The 25,759-nt window shown below is 40.4% G+C and overlaps 1 protein-coding gene across 3 annotated transcripts in view; it reads left to right on the top strand.

Annotated features, from left to right (window-relative positions):
* MED13L (mediator complex subunit 13L) overlaps positions 1–25,044 on the top strand; it is a 282,020-nt gene extending 256,976 nt beyond the window's left edge. For 2 of the 3 annotated variants that reach the window (XM_044775813.2, XM_044775814.2), the window contains exons 20-31: positions 94–286; positions 988–1,414; positions 1,988–2,207; positions 3,619–3,807; positions 9,206–9,429; positions 9,623–9,765; positions 12,766–12,924; positions 14,452–14,628; positions 16,146–16,303; positions 18,705–18,866; positions 21,062–21,174; positions 22,219–25,044. In XM_044775813.2, the coding sequence (XP_044631748.2) occupies positions 94–286; positions 988–1,414; positions 1,988–2,207; positions 3,619–3,807; positions 9,206–9,429; positions 9,623–9,765; positions 12,766–12,924; positions 14,452–14,628; positions 16,146–16,303; positions 18,705–18,866; positions 21,062–21,174; positions 22,219–22,351 (2,298 nt within the window). In that variant the 3' untranslated portion in view covers positions 22,352–25,044. The remainder of the gene's footprint in view (positions 1–93; positions 287–987; positions 1,415–1,987; positions 2,208–3,618; positions 3,808–9,205; positions 9,430–9,622; positions 9,766–12,765; positions 12,925–14,451; positions 14,629–16,145; positions 16,304–18,704; positions 18,867–21,061; positions 21,175–22,218) is intronic. The other variant, XR_011505365.1, reaches the window with a different exon arrangement.
* The last annotated feature ends 715 nt before the right edge of the window (positions 25,045–25,759 follow it).

The raw sequence follows: 25,759 nt of genomic DNA, 5'->3' as shown, positions 1-25,759 counted from the left end.
TGCTGCCGCGTGGTAAGGAGTCCGCCTTGCTGCGCTGTGTGCCACCTGAAGGGGGGCTCCTGTTGTAAACAGCGCTCTTGTCTGTGCTGTCAGATGTGCAGGCTTGGGCAGCACAAGCCCATCTGCAAAGTGATGCGCGACGGGATCATGCGCGTGGGCAAGACCGCGGCGCAGAAGCTGACAGACGAGCTTGTGAGCGAGTGGTTCACCCAGCCCTGGGGCAGTGAGGAGAACGACAATCATTCCAGACTCAAACTGTATGCGCAAGTTTGTCGCCATCACCTGGGTAAGTAGCACTTTATTTGCCAAAGTGGAATTTGACAAGTAAAACAGCAAATTGCTTCTCTTTCTCCATTCCCCAACCCCCGTTAGGGGTGCAACATTATGCTGCTTTTGTCTCCAGTAATGTTAGCGCTCCATTCCTGTGTTTATTTAGGTCTAATTTTTGTGTTCTAGGTGGTTAAATGCTAATTTTTATATGCACGTATATTCTTTAAAAAGTTATTTAAAGTTGCCTAGAGAAGTCATATCTAATTTACTTCACATTTCAGAAACTTAGCAGCATGACTTGGTGTTATCTGCTTAATTGGTAACGCAGATTCCAAGAGAATCTTAGAAGCTCGTGAAGCTGTATACACGTAGGGGCATAATATACCGTGATGGCTGTGGAATAGATGGCCTTTCAGCTTTCGGTGAAGGCGTATGGAATCAGTCTGAAAGGAAAAGCCTACAATTGATTCTTTTTCTCTTTTTTTTTTCCAAATAAGGCTTTTCTCTAGAATTTATGCTCAGTAGCTCCATGTTCATTTCCATGTTTGCTGAATATATAAGCATACGTTCAGCTGTGGAGATTGCATTTTAGGTGTCATAATCAGAGTGTTGCAGCCCGAAAGCACGATTTTTTAAAAAGTGACTATTGTGGATTTCTGATTCAATTTGACACTGCAGAACATCACTAAAGTCACCTCTCTGCATGGACTCTTTCAGCACCTTATTTAGCCACTCTGCAGCTCGATAGCAGCCTGTTGATACCACCTAAATACCAGACCCCACCAGCAGCAGCGCAGGGACAACCTACACCTGGGAACGCTGGGCCTTTAGCTTCTAATTCAGGATCGGCAGCTCCCTCAGCTGGCAGTACATTTAATCCCACGTCTAACGGTAGTTCTGCGAACCCCGCAGCGAGTGGCTCTGCATCTGGTTCTTCCGTGCCACCCGTCTCGTCAGCCGCCTCTGCTCCTGGTATTAACCAGATAAGCACTGCCTCTTCTTCAGGCTTCAGTGGTAGTGCTGGAGGGCAGAACCCCAGCGCTGGGGCCGGTTCTGCAGATCGAACTCAAGGGAACGCGGGCTGTGCTGGAGACACTGAGTCTGGGCAGAGCTCCTCTCAGCCCTCACAGGATGGACAAGAAAGGTACGTTACTCACTGACCGAGAAGAGTGGCTTCCTTCCGCTCGGACCCCTTACCTACTCTTCTCTGCGTCCCTCTCTCCCCTCGGCCTCACGAGTCTCTAAGTCCAGTTCCGTGCTCCACTTCTCTTCTTCCTGAAAGAAAATGACAGCTGTCATCTATAGCCTCTGTTAAGGAGTTTGAGACGACTTATGAATTTAACTTATTTTTGTTAAACTTATTAGCTTAATAGTAAGTATTACTATTAATACTAATGTTGTCATATAAATATAACATGTAGATAATAGTAATAGTAAGCTATTGCTGTTAATAGTATAATAGAATATCTTTGTAGAATATAACTATAGGAAAAAAAGGGAGTTGAAAAATAGATCTCCCATATTAGAGGAGTATGTTGTTGTTTTCCATCCTCTTGGTGCTTCCTGCCTTGGTTTGACTTCATTTTGATAATATGATACGTATTAATGTTACGTTTGACCTGTAATCATTGTCCAGGGAGTCAGTGTGCTCTAGAACTGATTTATTTTGTGTAATGTGTATTTATTTTGTACGTCTTATAAGTGGCTGTCTCTGCAGTGTTACAGAAAGGGAGAGAATAGGAATTCCCACGGAGCCCGACTCTGCAGACAGCCAAGCCTATCCTCCAGCTGTTGTCATTTACATGGTGGACCCCTTCACGTACACTGCAGAGGAAGACTCCACTTCTGGAAACTTTTGGCTGTTGAGTTTGATGCGCTGCTACACAGAGATGCTGGATAATTTACCTGAGCATATGAGAAATTCTTTCATTCTCCAGGTAACTATTTGCAAGTTTATTTTTACTTTTGTTGTGTTTGTGTTTATGAAAGTAAACACAAGTTCATGATTAAAAAAAAAATTGGAAGTACATGAAAGTAGAAAAAATATTCATAATTTTACCTTTTAGATTCAGCTATCATTACCATTTTGGTGTATTTCTAGCCTTTTTTCTGTATGTTTGTTTACACAGTTGAAATCATACTTTTAATATAATTTTGGGTCTTTTTCTACTTAATAGTATTCATGAATACTTTTCCATGTTAAAATTCTCACAAGCAACTTTTTTTTAGGTGTGCTTTTTTTCTGGGTTTTTTTTTTGGTAAGGAAGATTGGTGCTGAGCTAAGATCTGTTGCCAATCTTCCTCTTTTTTTCCCCTCCCCAAATCCCCAATATATAGTTATATATCCTTGTTGTAGATCATTTTAGTTCTTCTATGTGGGATGCCACCACAGCATGGCTTGATGAGCGGTGCATAGGTCTGTGCTCAGGATCTGAACCAGCAAACCCTGGGCCACCAAAGCTGAGCATGTGAATTTAACTGCTTGGCCATGGAACCAGCCCCCAACAAGCAACATTTTTAATGACTGCATATTTTCCATATTTAACTATTCCTGTACAGTTAGATATTTAATTTTCACTACTATAAATAAAGGCATAATAAACATCTTTACGTATAATCTCTTTGTCACATTTCAGGTCATTTCTTGAAGTGTATTCTTAGATATAGATACTGATAAATAATACCAAGTTCTTTTCCAAAAAAATTATACTTATTTACATTCCTTTCAGCAGTGAATGAGCATGCCTGTTTTCACTGCACCCCTGCCAGTTTCATAGTGTAATAATTTAAAAATTTTTAATAATTTTAATAGATGGGAAAGGATGCCTTGAGTGTTTGGGTTTTGTTTTACTGTCGCTTTAACTAAAGCCATTTTATAGAATGAAAAGATTGAAATTAAAGTTAGCAGAATAGGTTGTTGATAATTTCTCCTTGTTTTGAGGTTTGTGTCTCAAGTATTTCACAATAACTCCAAAGATGCCATGCACACTGTGTGTATACATTATAAAAATGAGAAATGGATTAAAAAGCAGGTTTTTAAATTTTGGGACATGGCAGCAGTAAATTGAGAATTTACCCCTAAAGTGAGCACAGGGTAATTTCTAAGTGACAGTGTAACTTGACCAACAAAATGGCACCTCTTCTTAAATTGCTGGTGTGTATTTGGAATATAGGATATTATGTCACTGGAAGAAATTAAGTTTGAAGTATATTATATTTGGCATTTATGTGCTTAAACTAAAGTTCCCTCCCCCATCCAAGTAAAGAACTTCCGCCGTTCCACTTTCCAGCCTTCTTACTGGTGGGCTAGCTCTCAGTTTCTCATGTCGTTTGTGTCTGCACCTGCAGATTGTGCCTTGCCAGTACATGCTGCAGACAATGAAGGATGAGCACGTTTTCTACATTCAATACTTGAAGTCCATGGCGTTTTCAGTGTACTGCCAGTGCAGGCGGCCTCTGCCTACACAGATCCACATCAAGTCCCTCACGGGATTTGGACCTGCCGCCAGCATCGAGATGACTCTCAAGAACCCAGAGGTAGGTAGTAAGCCGGGCAGAATTTTCAAAAACAGTACTTTCATATTAAAGATGTAGGCCCGGAGAGTTGGTCTTCTACCTTTATATATAAATGGTAGGTTTCTTTAATCCTTCAGTTAAAATGGAGGAGATACTTCTCTGAACTTGTAACATTTTTTGAGAAAAGAGGCAAGCAGATTTTTGATGTAGGACCCAAGGCAGCAATATACTTAGCACTTGTACTTGTTAATGTTTGACTTTCTGATATTTATTTTGTTCTTTATTTGTTGACGCTGACCTGCGTCTGAAATCTGTAACTGGCTGCCTTCCCCAGCTCTGTTCTCTCCGGGCGCAGCAGCTGCGTGTGTCTGCTCGGCCCGGCCCCTCTTCTGAGGCGCATTCGTGTACAGGGATTGCCTTCTCCTCCGCTTGTCTCGGTGCCTGTGTTGATAAATGAATGCTTTTTCTCTCCTTCTTAAACCTGCTGCCCACAGATGAGTACCTCAAGGGTACTCATAATTTTTTTCTCAAGGGGAATTTTAAAACACCAAAGCCAAACATGTTTTAAACCAAAGTTTTACACAATCTCTTTATCCTGAAAACAGAGGTACAGGGCAATGGTTAGAATTTTCAAAGCCTTCAAAAATAAGTTTCCACAACCCTGTTGTGTGAAAGATTACTCGTTTATGAAAGCCAGCAAACACCGCTTCACCATAAGAAAACTTTCTAAAAGCACCAAACACTGCTGATTTTAGTTGGTAGTGTAAGTTTCTCTGGAAAACTCTATGAAATGCTTATCTCTTTTATAAGTAAAAGCCTAGAAGTGAAAAACGATGCGACTACTGCATTTGTAGTAACTTGGTTCAGGTCATCTTCATCCCGAGAGAGGAGACTGCTTAGCTACTTTCCTTCTGGGATTATATAAAATTTCTATATTTGGCAGTTTTTAGCTTAGTTTATTCTTTTGAGTTTGAATTTTTCACTTTTGTGAGCAACTCATCTGTTTTCTAAAAGCTTTTTCTAGAATTAAAGAAAAATTTTGTTTCTACTTTTATTTTGTCTCCAGAAATTCAGTTATTGTCTTTATAAACTTAGAATCCTTTAGTTCTTTATCTCTTGATTATTCTGCAATTCAGATGCAATTATTCCTTATGCTTTGGCAAGAAGTGATCACAATTTCAAATGATAACTAATAATGTTGTGCATAGAGGAGAGGGAAGGCTGACTACCTATATTAAGATACCCCAAGGCATTATGTGACGTGTTTAAAGATTATAACACATGGGCAGAACACCATCAGGAGCTCATGAGATAAAGTGGGGCTTAGATTAAAATACATGGCAAAAGTAGGCTTTTTTTCCTTTTGCTTTGGACCAGGAAGAGAGAAGTAAATAGTTTGATTTTATTAAAAACAAAAGAACCAAATGTTATGAATATTTACTGAGATTTCGAATTTTTTCTTTCATTAAGGTAATGGTTAATTGCTCACTGCTGCCTCTCCCTCAGTCTGCAGCTAGAATGTTGCACTTTCATCCAGTAAATACAGCCGACTATTTACTGTGTGCCAGGCGCTGTGTTAGGTGCTGGGGATGCAGTGCTAAATGACAGCCAGGCTCCTGCCCCAGGAATTCTAATCTCTGCGGTGCCACAGTCTCATGCAGTTGCGCTCTCATATAAGAAAGAGCGTATTTTAGTATTTATCATGCAAGCTTTGGAAGAAATCCTCTCACTAGATCCCTTTTGTTTTTCACAGAATATCTACCATCCCTAAAACACAGTTTGGGAATAATGTTTTACCTAGTGATTTATCACAGGCTATCTATTGCATCTAAAATATTTGACATTTAACCTTTTGTTTTACACAAAACTTTTCAGGCAACCTCACCTGGACTCTTTATTTTTTCATTTTTTTAATTTTTCCTACCTTTTTATTTTGAGATAATTTTTTTCTTTTTTTTTTCTTAAGGTTATGAAAGTTAACATCCTTGTGAAATTACAGTTGTACATCACTATTAGTCATGTTGTAGGTACACCACTTCACCCCTAGTGCCCTCCCCCCATCCCCCTTTCCCCTGGCAACCACCGATCAGTTCTCTTTGTCCGTATGTTAACTACCACCTATGAGTGGAGTCATACAGAGTTTGCTTTTCTCTGTCTGGCTTATTTCACTCAACATAATACCCCCAAGGTCTATCCATGTTGTTGTGAATGGGACGACTTTGTCCTTTTTTATGGCTGAGTAGTATTCCATTGTATCTATATACCGTATCTTCTTTATCCAACCATCAGTTGCTGGGCACTTAGGTTGGTTCCATGACTTGGCTATTGTGAATAATGCTGCGATAAACATAGGGGTGCATGGAACTTTTGGAATTGCTGATTTCAGGTTCTTAGGATAGATACCCAGTAGTGGGATGGCTGGGTCATAAGATATTTCTATTCTTAACTTTTTGAGGAATCTCCATACTGTTTTCCATAGTGGCTGCACCAGTTTGCATTCCCACCAACAGTGTATGAGGGTTCCCTTTTCTCCACAGCCTCTCCGACATTTGTCACTCTTGGTTTTGGATATTTTTGCCATTCTAACAGGTGTAAGGTGATATCTTAGTGTAGTTTTGATTTGCATTTCCCTGATGATTAGTGATGATGAGCATCTTTTCATGTGTCTATTTCCCATCCGTATGTCTTCTTTGGAGAAATGTCTGTTCATGTCCCCTGCCCATTTTGTAATCGGGTTGTTTGATTTTTTTATTGTTGAGTTGTGTGAGTTCTTTGTATATTATGGAGATTAACCCTTTGTTGGATAAATAACTTGTGAATATTTTTTCCCAATTAGTGGGCTGTTTTTTTGTTTCAATCCTGTTTTCCCTTGCCTTGAGGAAGCTCTTTCGTCTGATGAAGTCCCATTTGTTTATTCTTTCTGTTGTTTCCCTCATCTGAGGGGTTATGGTGTCCGAAAAGATTCTTTTGAAGCTGATGTCAAAGAGTGTACTGCCGATATTCTCTTCTAGAAGACTTATTGTTTCAGGCCTAATCTTTAGGTCTTTGATCCATTTTGAGTTTATTTCAGTAAATGGTGAAAAAGAATGGTCAATTTTCATTCTTTCACATGTGGCTGTCCAGTTTTCCCAGCACCATTTGTTGAGGAGATTTTCTTTTCTCCATTGTAGGCCCTCAGCTCCTTTGTCAAAGATTAGCTGTCCATAGATTAGCTGTCCACCTGTACTCTTTATTTTTTTAAAAAAAAGCTTTTTTGAGACATAATTCACATGTCATAAAAATTCACCCTTTCCAAACTTGTACAGTTCAGTGGTTTCAGTTTATTCACAGAGTTGTACCCCCATCACCACTAATTTTAGAACATTTTTATCAACTTAGACAGAAACTCCATGCCTATTAGCAATCACTCCTCTGTCTCCCCTCCTGCCAGCTTCTGGCAGCTACTAATCTACTTTCTGCCTCTATGGAGTTGCCTGTTGTGGACGTTTTATATAAATGGAATCATACAGTAGGTCGTCTTTTTTTTTTCCTTTTGAGGAAGATTAGCCCTGAGCTAACATCTGTGCCCATCTTCCTCTATTTTATATGTGGGACACCTGCCACACCTTGACTTGATAAGCGATGCGTAGATACATGCCCAGGATCTGAACTGGCAAACCCTGGGCTGCCGAAGCAGAGCATGCGAACTTAACCGCTGCACCACCAGGCCAACCCCAATAGGTCGTCTTTTATGTCTAGCTTTTTTCATTTAGCATAAATATTTTCAGTGTTCATCAATGTCATAGCATGTCTCAGTAGTTAATTTCTTTTTATGGCCAAATAATATTCCATTATATGGGTATACCACATTTTGTTTATCCATTCATTAGTGGGTGAACATTTGGGTTTTTCCACTTTTTGGCTATTGTGAATAATGCTGCTCTTAACATTTGTGTACAAGTTTTTGTGTGGCTATGTTTTCACTTCTCTTGGTAAATACCTCGAAGTGGAATTTCCAGGTTTATGGAGAATGAATGGAGCAGTGATAAGGTTAGCTTTGAAACTTTGAGCAAGTTGTTAGAATATCTTAGAATATCCCTAAGCCCATATTTTGTGTCCCTAATATGAAAGAATTGGCTTAGATTATTTCCAAGGTCTCTTTTGGCTTTAAAGTTCTGTAATTCCATTACTACTATTTCTTATGCTTTATAGTTCAGGAATTAGCCCCTGTGACTGTGAACTGAGTCTGGCCTGCAGCCTGTATTTGTGTGATCAGCTACAGAGACATGAGAATTACATTTTTAAAAAGAGAAGATTATGTGACAGAGACTCACAAAGCCTAAAATATTTGCTATCTGGTCCTTTATAGAAGTTGGCTGACAACTGCTGTAGTTTATTAAATATGGAATTGTGTATAATAGCTGTAAACAAAGATGACAGTTAAATTTTGTCACAGTTTGACTATTTAAAATATTTGTCTTAGGTAGTAGTTAATGCTTTGATTTCTTAAATTACATACATACACACACATTTAAAATATAATATACATACTGGAAAGTACCCAGTCATAAGTGTACCGCTTGATGAATTTTCGCTAAGTAAAAATATGTAGCAAGCACAAGAAACAAAGCATAACAGGCATCCAGAAGCCTCTCTAATGTCCCTTCGCTCCTGCAGTAATCACCACTCTGACTTACAGCAGCATAGTTTTGCCTGATTTTGACTTTTATATAAACTGAATCGTATAATTTATGTTCCTTTGTGTCTGACTTTTACTCAGTGTTGAGGTTCATTCGTTTTGTTGCTCGTGGTGGTAGTTTTTCATTCTCTTTGCTGTTTAATGTTGTGTTTGTGTGATTGTATGACAGTTTAGCATCCATTTCCCATTGATGGGTATTTAGGTTATTTCTGTTTGGAGCAATCATTACAATTAATACTGTTGTGAACATTCTTATCCCCGTCCTTTGGTAAACACATATATGCATCTTGTTGGATCACAGAGTAGGTGTTTGCTCAGCTTTAGTGGATATAGTCAAATACTTTTCCAAAGGGATTGTATTACCAGCAATATATGAAAGTTCTAGTTGTTCTGCATTCTCACTAATACTTGGTGTTCTCTGTCTTTTTTATTTCAGACATTCTGGTGGGTATATAGTGGTATCTCATTGTGGTTTTAATTTCCACTTTCCTAATGGCTAATAAAGTTGGGTCGGTTTACTTTCTAAATTAGTAATTTCTTTTAATAAGGAAATTTTAGCTTATATCATTTAAACAATCTTTTTGTTATCTGTATTATCATTACTATTTATATAGAGAGTACTAGGGGAGGCAATCTATTGTCATTACTCCCTGTTGATTTCATTCAGTGCTGTTCTGGGTTTTGTTGTAAATATTACATTGAGTGGCTTTGTGTTGATACTGATTTTGATTTTGATTTCAGCGGCCCAGTCCAATCCAGCTTTACTCCCCTCCTTTTATATTGGCCCCCATCAAAGACAAGCAGACAGAGCTGGGAGAGACGTTTGGTGAAGCGAGCCAGAAGTACAATGTGCTCTTTGTGGGCTATTGTCTGTCTCATGATCAGCGCTGGCTTTTGGCTTCCTGCACTGACCTCCATGGGGAGTTATTAGAAACTTGTATTGTAAATATTGCTTTACCAAACAGGTGAGGAGCCTTGGTGTTTATGGTGCATGTCGTTGATGCTGTGCCTTTCCTCAGATATGAACCTTTCTTATTTTCTTATCTAAATGCAGTGGGTACTGTGTGGGTGGGTTCCTTGGAATTTTCTAGATTTTATCTTACTGAGAGATAGCTTTGATTCATTTGGGGGTCCCTTTCCCATTTCTTTCTATTTCAGATCACGGAGGAGTAAAGTATCTGCACGTAAAATTGGACTACAGAAGTTATGGGAATGGTGCATAGGTATTGTCCAAATGACGTCTCTACCCTGGAGAGTTGTAATCGGGCGACTTGGGCGTCTTGGCCATGGGGAGCTTAAAGGTGAGAAATACCTGAAGCAGTATGTACGAGAAACAAAGGGAAAGGGCTGCACTAACATCATTACCGAGCTGAGGGAGAAAATTGTAAAGCTAGTAGTAAGAGTAAAGCAGATTGTATTTTCTGATTCTTTTCAATGTACAAGATAAACCAGTGTTCTTTAAACTTCTCATTAGCAACCAACCATTTATCCAAAGAAAATCTAAAATATTGAAGTCCAATACATAAAGCAGAAAAATAATGTTTTATTAATACAGAAGTGATACTCAGTAAATTAGAATTTCTAACATTTATTTATATACTGAATCAGTGAGAAGAACAAGTCAATTTTAACATAAAAATTTTATGTCAGAGATTATGGATGATAGTAGAAGTTATAAGTAAGAACAGCCTTTAGTTTCCTTCATTCGTTTGTTTGTTTTTGGTGGTCGATGGTGATGAGTTTTATATTTCTTTATTTTGTTTAGGTGGTACAATAGCAAGATAATCCTGATTTACAAGGACAAGTAGTTGCAAATTGGATCCATCTTTATTCACATTGCCACTGTCTGATATTCTTCAGACTGGACGCTTAAGAGAGTGGATGTTTTTCCCCAGATAGAGCTACCAACTGCTTCTGTTCCTTATCATAAGTCTAACAGTCAGTCACAAAGCACTAAAAGGAACTGTAACATAACACAGCTGACCGCTGGCAGCTGCCTTGCCTGGCATCGAGCCCAGCTCATTTACTGTCCTAGTGTAGCTACTTGTACAGTTTTACATGAGCAGTATGAACAGGCCTAGATTATTTTTTTAAAGTCTTACTAATGACACATTTATGAAAAGTTCAATATATGCATATAGGTAGAAGTCTTTTTCTAAAGTCTGTACAAAAGCAAAGCGTATATCACAGATTAGCTTTGTGATTTTGTATGTGCAAGTATATTAAAGCAGAGTCAGCAGACTTTCTTTGTAAAGGGCCAGACAGTAAATATTTTTGACTTTGCAGGACAGCTGGTCACTGTTGGAACTGCTCAGCTCTGCCATTGTCACATCAGAGCCACAGACAATACCTAAGTGAATGAACGTGGCTGTGTTCCAATAAAACTTTGTCTACAAAAACAGGCGGTGGGCGCTGTGGCCTGTGGACCATAGTTGGCTGACTCTTGCATTAGAGTGTGCATGTTATTGCTTTATAGGTGTTTGTGGAACCCCTAAATTAAAACCCCTGGTACAGATATAACTTGCAGTGTAACAAGTTGCCTGAGTGAGTTAACAGCAGTTAACAGTGGGTTTTAACAGCAGTGGATTCAAATATTACATAATATGTATTAAATAAGTGGTTTCTTAGGAATCTATCGTACACAAAATTTTTTAGTAACAAATTATACTGTAGACTAATAGAAAATGTTACCCTTTTCATTTTTTAAAGAATTTCTTACTTATAATGAATCTTGTATTAGTAGCCTGGAGGTCTAATACATTAGGGAATTCATCATTTCATTTCTGTCAGAATTCCTATCTTCTCTCCTAGGATGCCTTTTAGTCAATCTTATTTCTTAAAGGCTTTGAGCTACTGTTAACCCTTGGGAAAAGTTAGAATATAATAGAAAAGAAGAAGAGGGGATAAAAACGTAGCCTAGTAGTCTAGTCAGTTGGTGTTTTGGAAAAATTATTAGGGCAATTGCCTTCCCTTTCTGGTATTTTAGAAGGGACACACTCTTCTTAGCTCCAAGAGGAGAGGAATGTGAGTGTGACCGAGGACCTGTCAAAAGATTGAGAGCAAACGCACTTTCGAGGGGTGAAACATGAAGAAGAGCCTAGTGTACGGGAAGTGAGTTTGCTAATCTGCATTTCCTTCCTTTGGGGGCCTGAGGTCTGTGCCACATTGCGCTTCTGGGACAGCATCAGGTATGGACCTGCAGGTCTCACAGTCAGCCCTGCCAGTTTCTATTCTTCATCACCAAAGTGTGATAAAATACTCATACTGTCTTTTCCTTCTTATTTGGTTTTAAATACAGAACTCACATCTGTGTGATTACTCTCTGATTTTTAAAAATACCTTCTTAATGTTCCTGGCCACTTTTATTTCAGCCACTTCAGTTTGAGGTTCTTTAGGAATACGAAATATGAAAAAATTTTTCCTTTCTCTTGCCCTTTAAGGGGAGAATAGCTTGTTTGAAAAAATAGGTGGAGGTAGAAAAGCCTACAGTGGAGTGGCATTCCGTCCGTGGGCCGTGCCGCGACAGCAGTGTGCCGCTGCAGGAGTCTGACCTGCTTCCTGTGTGTGTGTCGGGGTCAGAGGAGAGGACCAAGTGCTCTTCAGTGCCCAGACTAACATAACCCTCAACAGTTCTCTGAGCAGACAGAGCGCCTTTGTTTGGAGGCAAGAAACACGTATTAGAAAGAAAATTTGTGCCGACTTTTAAATCTGAACCATTAGCGTTAGGAGCGCTTCACTCACACCCATAGTTTGTCAGCTCTTTCGGGCGTTCTCAGAAGGGTTCCCCTTCCGTTCTCCTGCTGCTTGTCTTTCATGGAAACAACTAACCTACAGTGGTGACAGCACTGCGGTTCGCCCCCAACTGTGCTCCCTTCTAAAGGGAAGTGCTGATGGGGCAGTGAAAGATCCAGAACTGGAGAAGGAGGAGAAAGGACAGAACAGTCTGGCCCCGTTGTCAGAAAGCATTTGAGGACCTAAATCTACCTGGGGCTGTGCTGGCCTCTCACAGGTCATGTCGGAGATGACTTCAGTCTACAGCATAGGAGGCCTTTGTTTCTTTGTTAATGAAGTGTAATAGTGAAGTCTACAGCATAGGAGGCCTTTGTTTCTTTGTTAATGAAGTGTAATAGAGGTCACGTAATGTTTTCTTTGTAGCAAGGAGGGGAACCTGTAAAAAGCCGTATTCCCTTTAGGCCCCAATCCTGGAAATTCAATTAACCAGGCAAAACTGGTAAAATGCTCAAACCTGCTATCAGTGTGACTTTCTAAAGACTGTGTGTGCCTGTGACACTTGATTTTAGATTGGAGTATCCTCCTTGGAGAATGTTCACTACAGACAATCAGCAAACGGCTCAAGGACGTGTGCCGGATGTGTGGGATCTCTGCCGCAGACTCTCCTTCTATCCTTAGTGCCTGCCTGGTTGCTATGGAACCCCAGGGGTCCTTTGTAGTGATGCCAGGTAAATCTCTTCTTGTCAGTTTCATTAATTAGGTAGCACATCAGTTCTGTCCATTCAAACTTAAGTCCACAGACAAGTGTAGAATATATCTTTATTGTCTTTATAAGAGAAGATTGTACTCAAAAATTGGGCTCAAAAATGGAAATCGTTTGGTCTCTTCCAAGGGGAGTGGCTTGTGACTTTATTATCTTTGTTGACCATAGCTTGGGGAAAGCCTAAGTTCTGGACATAATTGAGAGCTCTTACAGTCATGGAGTCATGCCTGACCCCAACTTGTTGTTAGTGTGTGAAATCACCCCCCAAAAACTACTAAAGTGGACACCAGCATGATACATATTTGAGTATCCTTTTGAAGACAGGTATTTGACAGAATCTCCAAGCAGCCTTGAGAGGATATTTAGAGACTCTGATATGGCTGAGGATGAATGGTAAGGCAAGTAGGGGTGAAGCGTTCAGCACAGTACCTGGCCCATAGTGAGCCCTCAGTCACTGTAAGTGCCACTGTGTGGATAGGCAAGACATTGTTGCCACAGAATTTTTTGAAAAATTAGCAGCTAAGCTGTTTTATAATTAAGCAGTTGTGTGTGTGTGTGTGAGAGAGAGAGAGGAAGATTCACCCTGAGCTACCATCTGTGCCAGTCCTCCTCTGTTTTGTATGTGGGACACCTCCACAGCATGGCTTGATGAGTGGAGAAGGTCTGCACCCAGGACCCGAACCTGCACACCTGGGTGCTCAAGTGGAGCACGTGGAACTTTAACCACTCGGCCACAGGGCTAGCCCCATAGCTAAGCAGTTTTAGACTTTTTAAACCTGTTTTTACCATCCAGATATTTCTTTGATCAAATGGGAGACCCTGTCCCCTCACTTCCTGGAAAAGTCAATAGTGTCGTGGTGTGAGAGTGAGCTTATTTGTCATCAGTCCATTGAGAGACAGGTATCCCATATTGGCCTGCTTGTTGGACCTTAGGTTAATTGTTGCCTGCACCTCTTGGGGAAGTTAATAACTTCTTTGTGCTCTGTCCTCGTCATGAAATGAGGGCAGTAGTTCCTACCTCAAGGTGGCTATGATGACTGAATGAGATGACAGGAATAAAGTGTTCACATAGTAAGCATTCAGTAAATGTTAGTTAATAACAATTATTAGTTGAATAGTACCATTTCTATAGAATTGTATCATTTAGGAGAACGGTACTTACAAATTGTGAGCAACCACAGGAGGAAAGAAAGTGGGAGATTGATTTGTAGAAATACTGCTTATGCAAGTAATTTAGACATATTTGGTGGCCTCAATCCAGTTTTATCCCAGCCTTTCCAGTGTGAAGTGAGGCTTGGGCTCTCATAGCTATGTGCTCTGAGTCAGTGTCTTTGAAGTTGTTTAAATGCTTGGGCTCAGCTGTAAATGGGTGTCCAGCATGGCAGTTGTGTCAGACTCATATCACTCTAGCTCAGGTCTTCTCAGAACTTCATTCCTGGAGTTGTTTACTGCTGCACAAGAGGACTTGATACTATTCTTTTTTTCCTTTAAGATGCTGTCACAATGGGCTCTGTTTTTGGCCGAAGTACCGCACTAAACATGCAGTCATCTCAGCTTAACACCCCTCAAGATGCTTCTTGTACACACATCTTGGTGTTCCCAACATCATCAACCATCCAAGTGGCTCCAGCCAACTATCCCAATGAAGATGGATTTAGCCCCAACAATGGTGAGTGGAAGACCCAAATGGATAGAGGCTCAACTTCTTCAGTAAGGCACAGAGCTAGAGTATGGAGTCACCAGGCTGCTGCAGGGTGTTCTGTGTTTTAGTAAACAATATGAAATAGGAAGAAGGGATTGAAGGTTTGAGAAGCTTTTTGGTTTTGAAGATTTAATTTGCACAGTTACCAAGACCAAATAAATACTTTCCTCTCCTGGGTAATTAACTTTCTCCTGTTTTTCATTAAAGACGAAAAAATACTATCTGCTTGGTAGTGTCCTGCACGTGGGTGTCACTCTTTCAATAAATATTTCTTTCCTTTTTTGTTTTTTAAAGATTGGCACCTGAGTTAACATCTGTTGCAATCTTCTTTTCTTCTTCTTCTTTTCCCCAAAGCCCCCGAGTACATAGTTGTATATTCTAGTTGTAGGTCCTTCTGGTTGAGCTTTGTGGGTTGTCACCTCAGCATGTCTTGAGTGGTGCTGGGTCTGCACCCAGGATCCGAACCAGCGAAACCCTGGGCCACCAAAGCAGAGCATGTGAACTTAACCCCTCAGCCATGGGGCCGGCCCCTCAATAAGTATTCTTTATTTGGTTTGAATGTATGAGGACTACTAGGCCAAATGAAGATAGCGCCTACCTTTAGCTAATCATTGGGAATCTGATTTGCTCTAAAACAACTTCTTATTTGATTATTCTTAATATATTGTTGTGGTTATATTGTTGTGGTTATATCTGTTAAGGCACTTGTTAAGAAATGGTTATTTATAAACTGTAAAACGCTCAATATTACGCAGGCATTTGCAGTGTCTTTTGAAAAATTTTTAACGGCTACTAGCATTTGCTCCTGTTAAATGGGGAGGGTAAAGGATGCCATACTTACCATATATGTGTATAGCATGTATAGTATGATCACAGTGGAATAACAAATAAGAGAAAAAGGAGGTGATTGGGTCATGGGTAATGGTTTTCCCCTTTCCTTTCCAAATTTTCTGCTGTGAGTGTACCTTACTTTTATAATGTGGGAGAGAATTTTTTAATGAAAACCTTGTGCTTTGATCTCCTTCTGGAATAGGCCTCCAGTTCAGGGCAGGTTCACACCTATTAACGTGCGTTAATTCAGGCTCCATTATTTTAGATGCTAATTGGATGCATGGATGGAGTCTGCTGTTTTCTTGGATGGTGTCAATTTTAACTTTGTTTAATAATTAAATTGCTTCTTTAGCTGTTTTGCCATCTTTTTAAGTGCCTTTGGAGGCTATACAAAATGTGGAGTTTTAATTTATGTTCTTTATTTCTCCGTTCTGTTAATACTTCACATTAGGAGATCCTTGGAAAGAGTACAAAATGAAAGAATGCTTGGCAGAAGGAATACTTTGCACCCAGTAGTCATGCATTAAATCTTACTAAGTTCTGAACAACACATGTCTATTACAGTCACAGGTCAACAAAAAGAGTGTATTGGATAAGTTGAGGATATGGAGTATTTTTTTAATTTTGTGCTTTTTTTCCCCCCTCCCCTCTAGATGATATGTTTGTTGACCTTCCATTCCCAGATGATATGGACAATGACATTGGCATATTAATGACTGGGAACCTCCACTCCTCTCCCAACTCCTCCCCAGTCCCTTCCCCAGGCTCTCCTTCTGGAATTGGTGTGGGCTCTCACTTCCAGCATAGTCGGGTAAGGACCATCTGAAGTAGGTTGGTTAAAACAACCTCAGCCTTCAGGAATAATCCTCTGGAAGTGTCATCTTCTTTTTACTACATGTGCTTTTCTTCTTGTCAGTCTTAGACCCAGGTGCAAGAGAAATAAGTGTGCGAAAGCAACTCTGTAGTTGTTCCATTTTGACTGAAGGCAGGCATTCGGAAGAAATGTATCATTATTCCTGATGAATATGGTTTATCAGAAGCGGAGTCCTATTTGTAGCTGCAAGAGTTTTGTGCAATTATTTTTTTCTTAGCAAAAATTAGTTTTTGATTGCCTGGTGCTTCCCAGTTATGTTTTATTTTTTGCCAAAATAGTGGCTTTTCAGAGGCTAATTCAACAGCCCTATTTAACATGCCAGGTAGCTGTGTTAACTGAAGAACACATCATTGATGGTTAACTATTCCGAAAGGAGCCTGACTGTTCTCGTGTCCCTCACGTGCCTTTGTTCACGCATCACAAGCTTCCCCATGGCCAGCCTGCAGGGATGGCCGGAGCCCCGGCAAGGCTGATTGTGGAGGAATGTCCAGGTTAATGCCTGAGTGTTAAGGGAAAAACCAGAGCTTACAACTAGTTTCATCTTTACATATCCCAGGGATATGGGACGAGGATTAACAAAAGATTGCAGAGTTAAAGGTTCTGCCGTAGCTTGTGTTAACTTCATTTAAAAGCTAGATGATTCATGCCTTATCACTGTATTATACTTTGTATTTAAAATAGCATGAGATTGAGGGGTTGAGACACAGAAACATAGCTATGTCTAATATTGTAAACTGCACAAGGGTGAGCAGCCTGCTTCCACTCCTTTAGACACAGAGGCACACTGAGAGGACTCAGGTTCCTGTCAGGTGGGACTCCAGCCGCGGTTCACTGCAGGACAGTCAAGAGAGAAGACTTAGAACTTTAGTCCGAGAGCAGGTAAACCAGGAAAGGGCAGCTCGTGAACCGCCCCATGGAACTGCCAGCCCCCCATTTCCTCATCTGGAAGGGGGAGATTTTAAATGTCTTTATTTCCCCCACAGTCATTTGCCGGTTAATGACAGTTGATTGGTTCATTGGAGATGGTTATGATAGGAACCGAGAGCACATGTTTTACACTGGGTAGTTTTCATTAGGGTTGTTGAATTCTGGGGCACATAACATAGCAGCTAAGCCTGTGTGCTCTGGAGTTTGATAAGTCCAGCTCTGAGTTACAGCAGTACGGCTTACTCAATTTGTAATCTTGGACAAGCTTGCTTTACCTTTTGCAGCCTTAGTTACCTTATCTGTGAAATGGAAATAATAGCAACTGCCTCCCGGTACCAGTTGTTGTAACTCAGTTTATCCATTAACAAAGAATTGGTAATTGAAGTGTAATGTTAGTTTTATAAGAAACAGAGGTGTGCTGTGTTTTCTCCCTTCGCTGGAGCCTCAAGCCTTCAAGTCTTAATTGAATGGCACATTTTAATCAGCACTGTTCTGAAGCTGGTCAGGTGGCCTTTTTCAGTCCTGAGCACCTGCAGCCAGGTGACCCCTGAGAGGCTTCCAGCATTTCCTCTTTCTGAGCCATTAAACATTCTTTGATGTCCAATTAAGACATTATAAGAGAGGAAAGAATTTGTTCAAGGTTGCAGTAAATTTTTATTTTTTAACCAACTCAGAATTAGTACAACTTGATGTAGTGGTTGAGGATTTTTTTCCCTCAAAACAGAAGGCTTTTGAAAACAAACACATTACTTATTATTGGCTTGCACAAAAGGTACCTTTTCAACTCTTGAAACTAGCTAACAGAATCAAAGATGAGGAAAATGTCAGTTGCAGAAAGGCTCTTGTTAAGGGGGTTAGTTCATATTAATTTACAATTAAAAAGCTTCTTCAGGAGCTGATCTTACCCTGCTGGCAGGCCATGAATATCAGTGCTGCGCAGAGACTGGTGAAGTATGTTACGTTTTCCTAATCAGCGTTGTTGACAGTGGACGGTCAAGTGTTTGTGTGTTTTTGGTTGGTTGCTGGTGAAAGAGCACATGGGTGTGGCGGTACCTTCGGCTGTCAGGGTTCCACTTTCAGCTTTTAGTTTGTTACCTCATGATGCCACAGAACAGGTTTTACCCTCTGTAGTTTTTAACCAGAGAAAATAAATCTGTACGTTCTTGACTGCTGTTATTAGTTTTGCTGGTATCTTCTGCCTGAGCCATAGTTTTCATCAGATATCTGTGTGTGCAGCAAAGATAGTGCCTCCCTGTTGACCTTTCTCGGTCACCTGGTGTTTTTGTGTAAGATGCTGCCAGAAAGGGGATTAGTCACTACAGTGTACAGGGCGACTTGATGAAAGGTTGATTTTCAAAGCTTTGTTTGAAGTGGCAAATGCTGAGTGTGCTTTTGGGACTTTGTTTTTCAGAGCCAGGGCGAGCGCCTTCTTTCTCGAGAAGCACCCGAGGAGCTGAAGCAGCAGCCTCTGGCCCTTGGGTATTTGGTATCAACTGCCAGAGCTGAGAATCTCCCGCAGTGGTTTTGGTCATCATGTCCCCAGGCTCAGAACCAGTGCCCCCTCTTCCTAAAGGTTGGTTTACTGCCATATTTGAAGTTTTGGGGGATGAGTGACATACTTAAGTTCAATTTTGCTTAGAAATTTTTGTCTTAATCACCATAATCTGATTCTGTTCCCTGTTTCTCTCATATTTACTTATAATCTGAGGATATTCTAATTACAGTTGTAGGTGGAGAGTAGTATTTAGAGAGGAGCCCAAAACTATGTCACAAAGAAATGAATCCCATTAACGCAAGGAGAAGACTTTGTGGGGCCCGAAGGGTACATCTCGGATGGACACGTGGTTCTGTGTAACAGTCTTTCTCCAAGTCGATATCACATTGCTGTCAGTGAGGGTAAGCCTGGGTGGAGAAGAAGATTACTAGCAGTCCTCTTCCTCGCCTGCCACAGGCTGTCGGTGTTCTTCATTGGAGCAGGACAAGAGTCAGCTACGAAGTTCCGTGTTTATGTCTGCTTCTTCCTCTATGTTCCTTGGAGCCTTTTAATCCAAATTAAGGATTAAAAAAACATTTGTCACTTCAGTTTAGATGGAAGAACCTAGAATGAAATCCATTTCTCACCTCCAGATTGGCAAAAGGGCAAAGGTTTGCCAGTGTACTCTGTTGGCAGGGCTGTGGGGAGAATGTGTTGGTGCCGGTGGGAAAGCCAAGTATGACGACCCCACACATTTTCTTTTTGAGGCAGCAGTCCCACCTCTAGAAATCCGTTCAAAGGACACATGGGCGAAAACAAAAAATGACATTATGTAAAAGATTAGAAACAACTGAAATGTCCAACAGTAAGGGACTGGTTCAGTAAACTGTAGGACATCCTTATAGTGGAGAATTAGTCACCCATAACAAAAAGAGGAATATTTTTATATAATTGTTCTGTGGAGTATAGATTACCATGGAGTAATCAGTAAGATGCACGCACACACACACACACACATACATACATATGTATACACACATCTGAATATAGTTTCAGAAAGAAACAGTGGAAGGTTAAACCAAAAACAGTTCAAGCCATTTTCTTTTCCTAATGACTTTAACATATTATGAAATCAAAGAAGCTATATAAAAAGCCATGTAATCTTTATTTTGAATTAGAGTTATCAGCATGAAGCTAGATTGATTTACTTTTTCCTCTCTCAAAAATTAGTCTACAGATTTTTTTTCTCCGTCTACTGAAAAAGCTTAGCAGCAATTACAGCTTAGTAGCAATAAACACCTCTGTTGCCACAATTGTGGTTCCTCAATACCATTTATCATTCGAAAGGACCAGAGTTCTTTGAAGAAGTAACTGATTTCAGTTCTGAAGTAAGAAGTACTCACAATGAACTTGAGACATCTCACCACACCTAAAAGCAAAGAAGTTACCTAAGGTTATTAGGGTCCTATCAAAGAAGCCAGGAGCCCGCTTGCAGAGGTTTCCATTACCCAGGGATGGGACAATTTGATCATCAAAAAGCGTGATGACAGCAGTAGATTGGAACAAATCCGTGAGTTCATAATTGTGCTGAAAACAAAACAATTATCAGTGACCTTTTGAAGCTGCTAGAGCAGCAGCTCTTTAATCTGAAAATTGAAAAATAAAGAGAGAGGATCAAGCATTTATATTGCCTCTCCTCTACATAGTATATTTCTTAGTTATTTAATAAAGTAAGCTGTGCCGAAACCACTAAGTGGAAAAATGGTGGGGAGCTTCATGGGGGATGGAGAGTGCTGGCACCTGCCGAATCCGGCGATCAGTCCTGTTACTTCCAGTGGGACAGCAGAGGTTAGGTGCCTTTTGATGTGATGCAGTGAGAAGGGCGCAGCAGCAGCCATGGAGTGTTCTCTCGCCGACTACCACCACGGAAAAGAATCAGAACCTGATTGAGCCTCTAGAACTAACTGTTGATTTGTGGGAAATCAGGAAAGAAGACCACCACCACAAGGACACAAGCAGCCATATCCAGTGAGGCCTTCTACGGATTACGACCTGAAGAGGCACGTTAGTCAGTCATCTGCAGTTCATTTGCAAAGCTAGCTTTTTTTTCAACTCTAGGATATGGAGTTATTTGGGATCACACTGGGATTACTGAGCAGATTAAAATCCGTAGACTCACAGAAGCCCTGACTTGTAAGGACTTAGAGAGCATCTGCTCTGGCAGGTGTGGGCCAGCCTTTTTCTGCCCTGTGGTTGCCTGGACCAGGAAGGTAACTATCTTTGTTTTTCGCCAGGCTTCGCTGCACCACCACATTTCTGTAGCACAGACGGACGAACTGCTCCCTGCCAGGAATTCTCAGCGGGTTCCACATCCTCTTGACTCCAAAACCACATCTGATGTTTTAAGGTAGAGTCAGACCTGGTCAACATAGCAGCACAATTTGAAGTTATATTCCTTTACACTTGTTTTCCAAGGTGTCTTAACTGAAGTGTGGCATTCAGGGAAGAGCTGTTACCTTCTGTGCCGTGGAGCACTGTCTGATGGGCTGGTGAGAGCCGCAGCCCCTGATAGAGCGGAGGACAGTGGCACATGCCTTGTGAAGCTGGATGAGTTCCGTGCAGGTGCAGTTGCCCTGCCCCCCGCTTAGAGGAGGCACTTCCCACTGCGGAAAATAGATCGACGTAGGGGCGAGTAGTCTGAAGACAGAGTCTGGATTAAAGCACATGGCTTTGAGAATGTTTCTTCCCCTTCCTGGCATACGTTATGTAAATAAATTAACTAGAACGTGAATTCCATAGTTGTGAAGTGCCTCCCAGAAGTGGCCTAATGCTCTTGCACTTTAACACGCCATGGACATTCTTTATGTACTTGAGAAAATACATAAGCATTTTTTAATGTTTTCTAATGACTCGAGTGATTTGAAAGTTCTAGTTAAGCAAGAAAACCTGGTCAACATGCTTTGGCTTCCAGGGCCTCTGGAGCAACACTGTCCAATAGAAATACAGTGTGAGCCACATAGCTAAGTAAAAGTTTTCTAGTAGCCACGTTAAAATAGTAAAATGAGATCTGTGAAGTTAATTTTAGTAATGAATTTACCAGTTATATCAAAAAGATAAAGTAATATCAAATATATAAAAAGTAATCATTTCAGCAGTAATCAATATAAAAATATTGGGGAGCTGTTTTACATGCTTTTTTTTAACACTGAGTCTTTGAAGCCCAGGGCCTGGACAGCATGTCTGAATTCCCATGTGGCCAGTGGCTGCCGTATTGGACAGTGCAGGTCTAGAAGGAAGAGGGAACAGGAGAAAGGGGACTATAGGAGGGAGCCTGGGGCGAGTGAAGGAGGGACGTTAGGCCTTCTTGCTGCTGCGTCTGGAGGGTTAGGACTTGCAGCCCAGCCCCCCTCTGCCCAGCGTCGGGCTCTGATCTGTGTGTTTCCTCCGGCAGGTTCGTTTTGGAGCAGTACAACGCTCTGTCCTGGCTCACGTGCAATCCGGCCACCCAGGACCGTACCTCCTGCCTTCCCGTCCACTTTGTGGTGCTCACTCAGTTGTACAATGCCATCATGAATATACTTTAATTGGAAAAGCACTTGTTCTCTCTGGCTCAGTTCCTTCTCCCCGCAGCCTCAGCCCAAGGAACCTGCTACACTCTGCAGATAGCCCACATCCTCTCGAGACCACTCTCCACAGTCCTGCACTGTGATTCCTTCTCAGCAGGCACATGTCCTTTCTGCAGTGTTCTTTACCAGAGTGACTCACTGACACTTCTCTCATGGACCTGGAAACTTCCATAAGCAGTGACTTTCAGCCAGTGTCATGGCGTGTGCAGCCCCAAACCACTGGTCCACAGGAAGTTTTTTTTGTTGTTGGTTTTTAAGAGGGAAACAGAAGAGACAGTATCCTTTTGCACAAGAGTCTGTGTTTTCAGTCTCTGTTTAAAAATAAGGGCAGTTTAGCCCTTTGGATGAAATCCTCTAGTTATTGGTGTATGGCCTGTGGGTTATGTGAACTCCATAATCTGGGACTTTTTAAAAATAAGAACCAGCTCAAGTAGACAATTTCATAATGGGGTTTCTGTCTCCCTAGTGCTCCCATCTAGATTGGCGTGAGTGCTTTGGTTGACTTCATACCTGTGTGTAGATACAAAAGGTCTGAGACATCTTCATTTTGTTTATTTATTTTAAGTTGTCTTGTCATATAGTTTTTGTGACTTTCTTTTAATTTTTTTAATTCACAAGGACCAGGTACAGTAGCTGAAACCCAACTCAGATCCACCATAGGATTCTTTGACTACATACCTCTGTCCTAGAAGCCGGAAAAGGAGTGAAAACAAATTGGGGAGATCACGCCTAAAAAGTAATATATTTAAAACCACCCAACAGTGGGTTTTGTTAAGAACAAACTGGGTAAACATTCTGCCATGTTCCTTATTAAAAGTGGCCAGCGTTTCATGAAGGATAACATTTTTATACAGAAGGCAGTCAAGCTCAACCCAGAGCCATGGAGGCAAGTACCTTCATTAGTTTTATATAGTCACAATGGGAATATATTTTCTAGTGAATTCTTATTGAAAGCCAGGTCTCTCCTCTCATTAGATCAAAAGGGACTCATGTACATATCACAGTCGAAAGTGTTTGCTCATAAAATCAGTTATAAATATGGTGAATTTTTTCTGGACCATAGGAATATTATTTCAAAGAAATATTACAACTTAACCATTAAATTAGTACTTGAAGTTGAGCCTTCATGGTGGGACTTTTTTAAAAATGCCTTTTGAAAGCATTAATGGCTAATTGAAGTATCTTATGACCCCTCATTCCAGGCCCAAGAGGATTGTCTTTAAGACTCCGTTTCTAACCCTTATGTTGCTGTGCGTGTCTGTCTGAGGGCAGTGGGCGTGGGCTTGCCTCCTGCGAGCCGCTCTCATCAGGCCGTGCGCCCTAGTCAGCTGTGGAGAGAATCATGCACATTTTAAATCTTCCAAGAGACTTCCATATCCTGGTCGTTAACAAAAAAAGGAAAAATGTAATAACTGATATGATTTTGTAAAAGTATTTTTCTTGAAATAATCTAACGTTTAAAACATTATATTAAAAAAAAGTTGTGTGGTGGGAATTGAAAGCAGAGAAATAACTTGTAAATGGATAATTTTGTTCTCTGTACCACCAATCAAAGGGGGGGTTGACTTTCGCAATGTATAGGTTAAAAAAAATCTGATATATCGAACCATTTGTATCTAATGTGTACAGTGTAAAATTGACTTTAAAAATATTGCAGTGCTATTTTTTCTTAATCAGAAAGGAAAAATTCTCAAGGCCTTTTGAAGAGCATAAGATGATGAAGATTGTAAACTTGTATAAAATTATCTTGGTGAGAAGACAAATTGTAAAGTAGATATTTGTAATCTTTTACCACTTTGGGGTTGCTTTTTTCCCAGAATTCATCAGAACTTTGAATTTTTTTTTAAAATGGGCTGTTTTTAATGCAGGGGCTTTTCTTCCCTAGAAACCCGATTCTAAGCAAAAAAAAGAAAAAAACCACAAAAAACAAAAAACCCCTACAAAAATTTTAAAAAAAGGCAGCAAAGGGTAGTTTTCATCTGGTGTCTTTTATTTAAGTTTTTTAAGTTAAGAAAAGCTGGTGACATATTTATACGTTTTTGTGCAAAAATAAATGAATGGCAATAGATTTTAAAAAATCTTATTATGTACTTCTGTGTGAAAAAGTCTGTATAATATTTCCCTTAAATATGCATTATTTTACTTGTGAGTTTTTTACTGAATTAATCTGAAATGTACAAGCCCTGGATTTGCTACAGAGTGAGAAGTTATTTTATTTTTTTTTTATTTTTAATTTTGGAAATTCTGCAGAAATCAGAACTCTTACCATGGTTTGAACTAAAATGGGGAAATAGGGAGGGGAGAGGGGCGGGATTGTCCAGCATGCTTGTATGTATATTTCAGAACCTTTTTTAAATGTAAAAGCTGTACATTTCTGGGAAGTTCTGAATTTCTTTTGTTTCCTTTTTTCCTTCAGGCATTTTGCAGTGAGCTTCTTTTATATATAGCAAACAATTTGAAAGAATACAAAAATATGTGAAGTTCATTTAAAAAACTACAGTATAGCGCTGGTACAGTACACTAAAAGACTTTGATAAAAAGAAACAATACTAAAGGCCTCCATTTTACATGTCATTCATATATACCTTGTGAATGAGAGCTATATACTTTTACACACTTTTTTAGAGGAATAAATTATTGAATTACTGAAACTTTGAGTGGCTTTTTTCCCCTCCATCCTGCCTTTGTAATAAAAATGGTCCACACCTCTTCAAAAGGTGTATGTTTTGTGGATTGAACAATCCTTGACTAGGAGCCCGGCTCCGCCTTCCAGAGTAAACTGGACGTAGGCTTTTACTGCCCCAATCCCCCATCCCACAGCTGTTCTCAGATGGTGTTCTCACACTCCAGAGGACCAGCGTGTCCTTAGATCAGTTTTTAGAGCCTGAACACACACACACAGCGTTGAACTAGGGATCCTGTCATTTAGTTCCGTTATTAACTGTTGCAGTGGGTCACATCTAACGGTGTCTCCCAGCTGTAAGATTGCGGTCAATCCCAGAACAAATTACAAGTGTGTTTTCCACTTCCTTTCTCTTCACAGTCCCAGCCAGTTTCTTTTTGACGTTCCTTAGAATAAACAGACGTCTCTCTTTGCTGTTTCCCCAATTCACAGGCTAGTGACGGTAGTACGTCATCCAACACACCATATACAAGCAAGGCGCTCATTGACTGTGCGGCACCCACTACGTCGTTCTCCTCTCCTTGGGTCCATCCAGGAGGAAAACCGCATGCTCTTGGGGGAGAATCTCTTGCTAAAATGGTAAACCCCAGGACTTGGCAGAGCTCATAGTCAAAATCTGAGTAACTCGAAAGACCGTGCTTTTACTCTTCCTCCATCTATTTAGAAATATCCATTGTTCTGAA

This window comes from Equus asinus, chromosome 8 (assembly GCF_041296235.1).
Source record: "Equus asinus isolate D_3611 breed Donkey chromosome 8, EquAss-T2T_v2, whole genome shotgun sequence".
NCBI classification, from domain to species: domain Eukaryota; kingdom Metazoa; phylum Chordata; class Mammalia; order Perissodactyla; family Equidae; genus Equus; species Equus asinus.
This window is presented reverse-complemented; position numbering and strand designations above follow the sequence as displayed.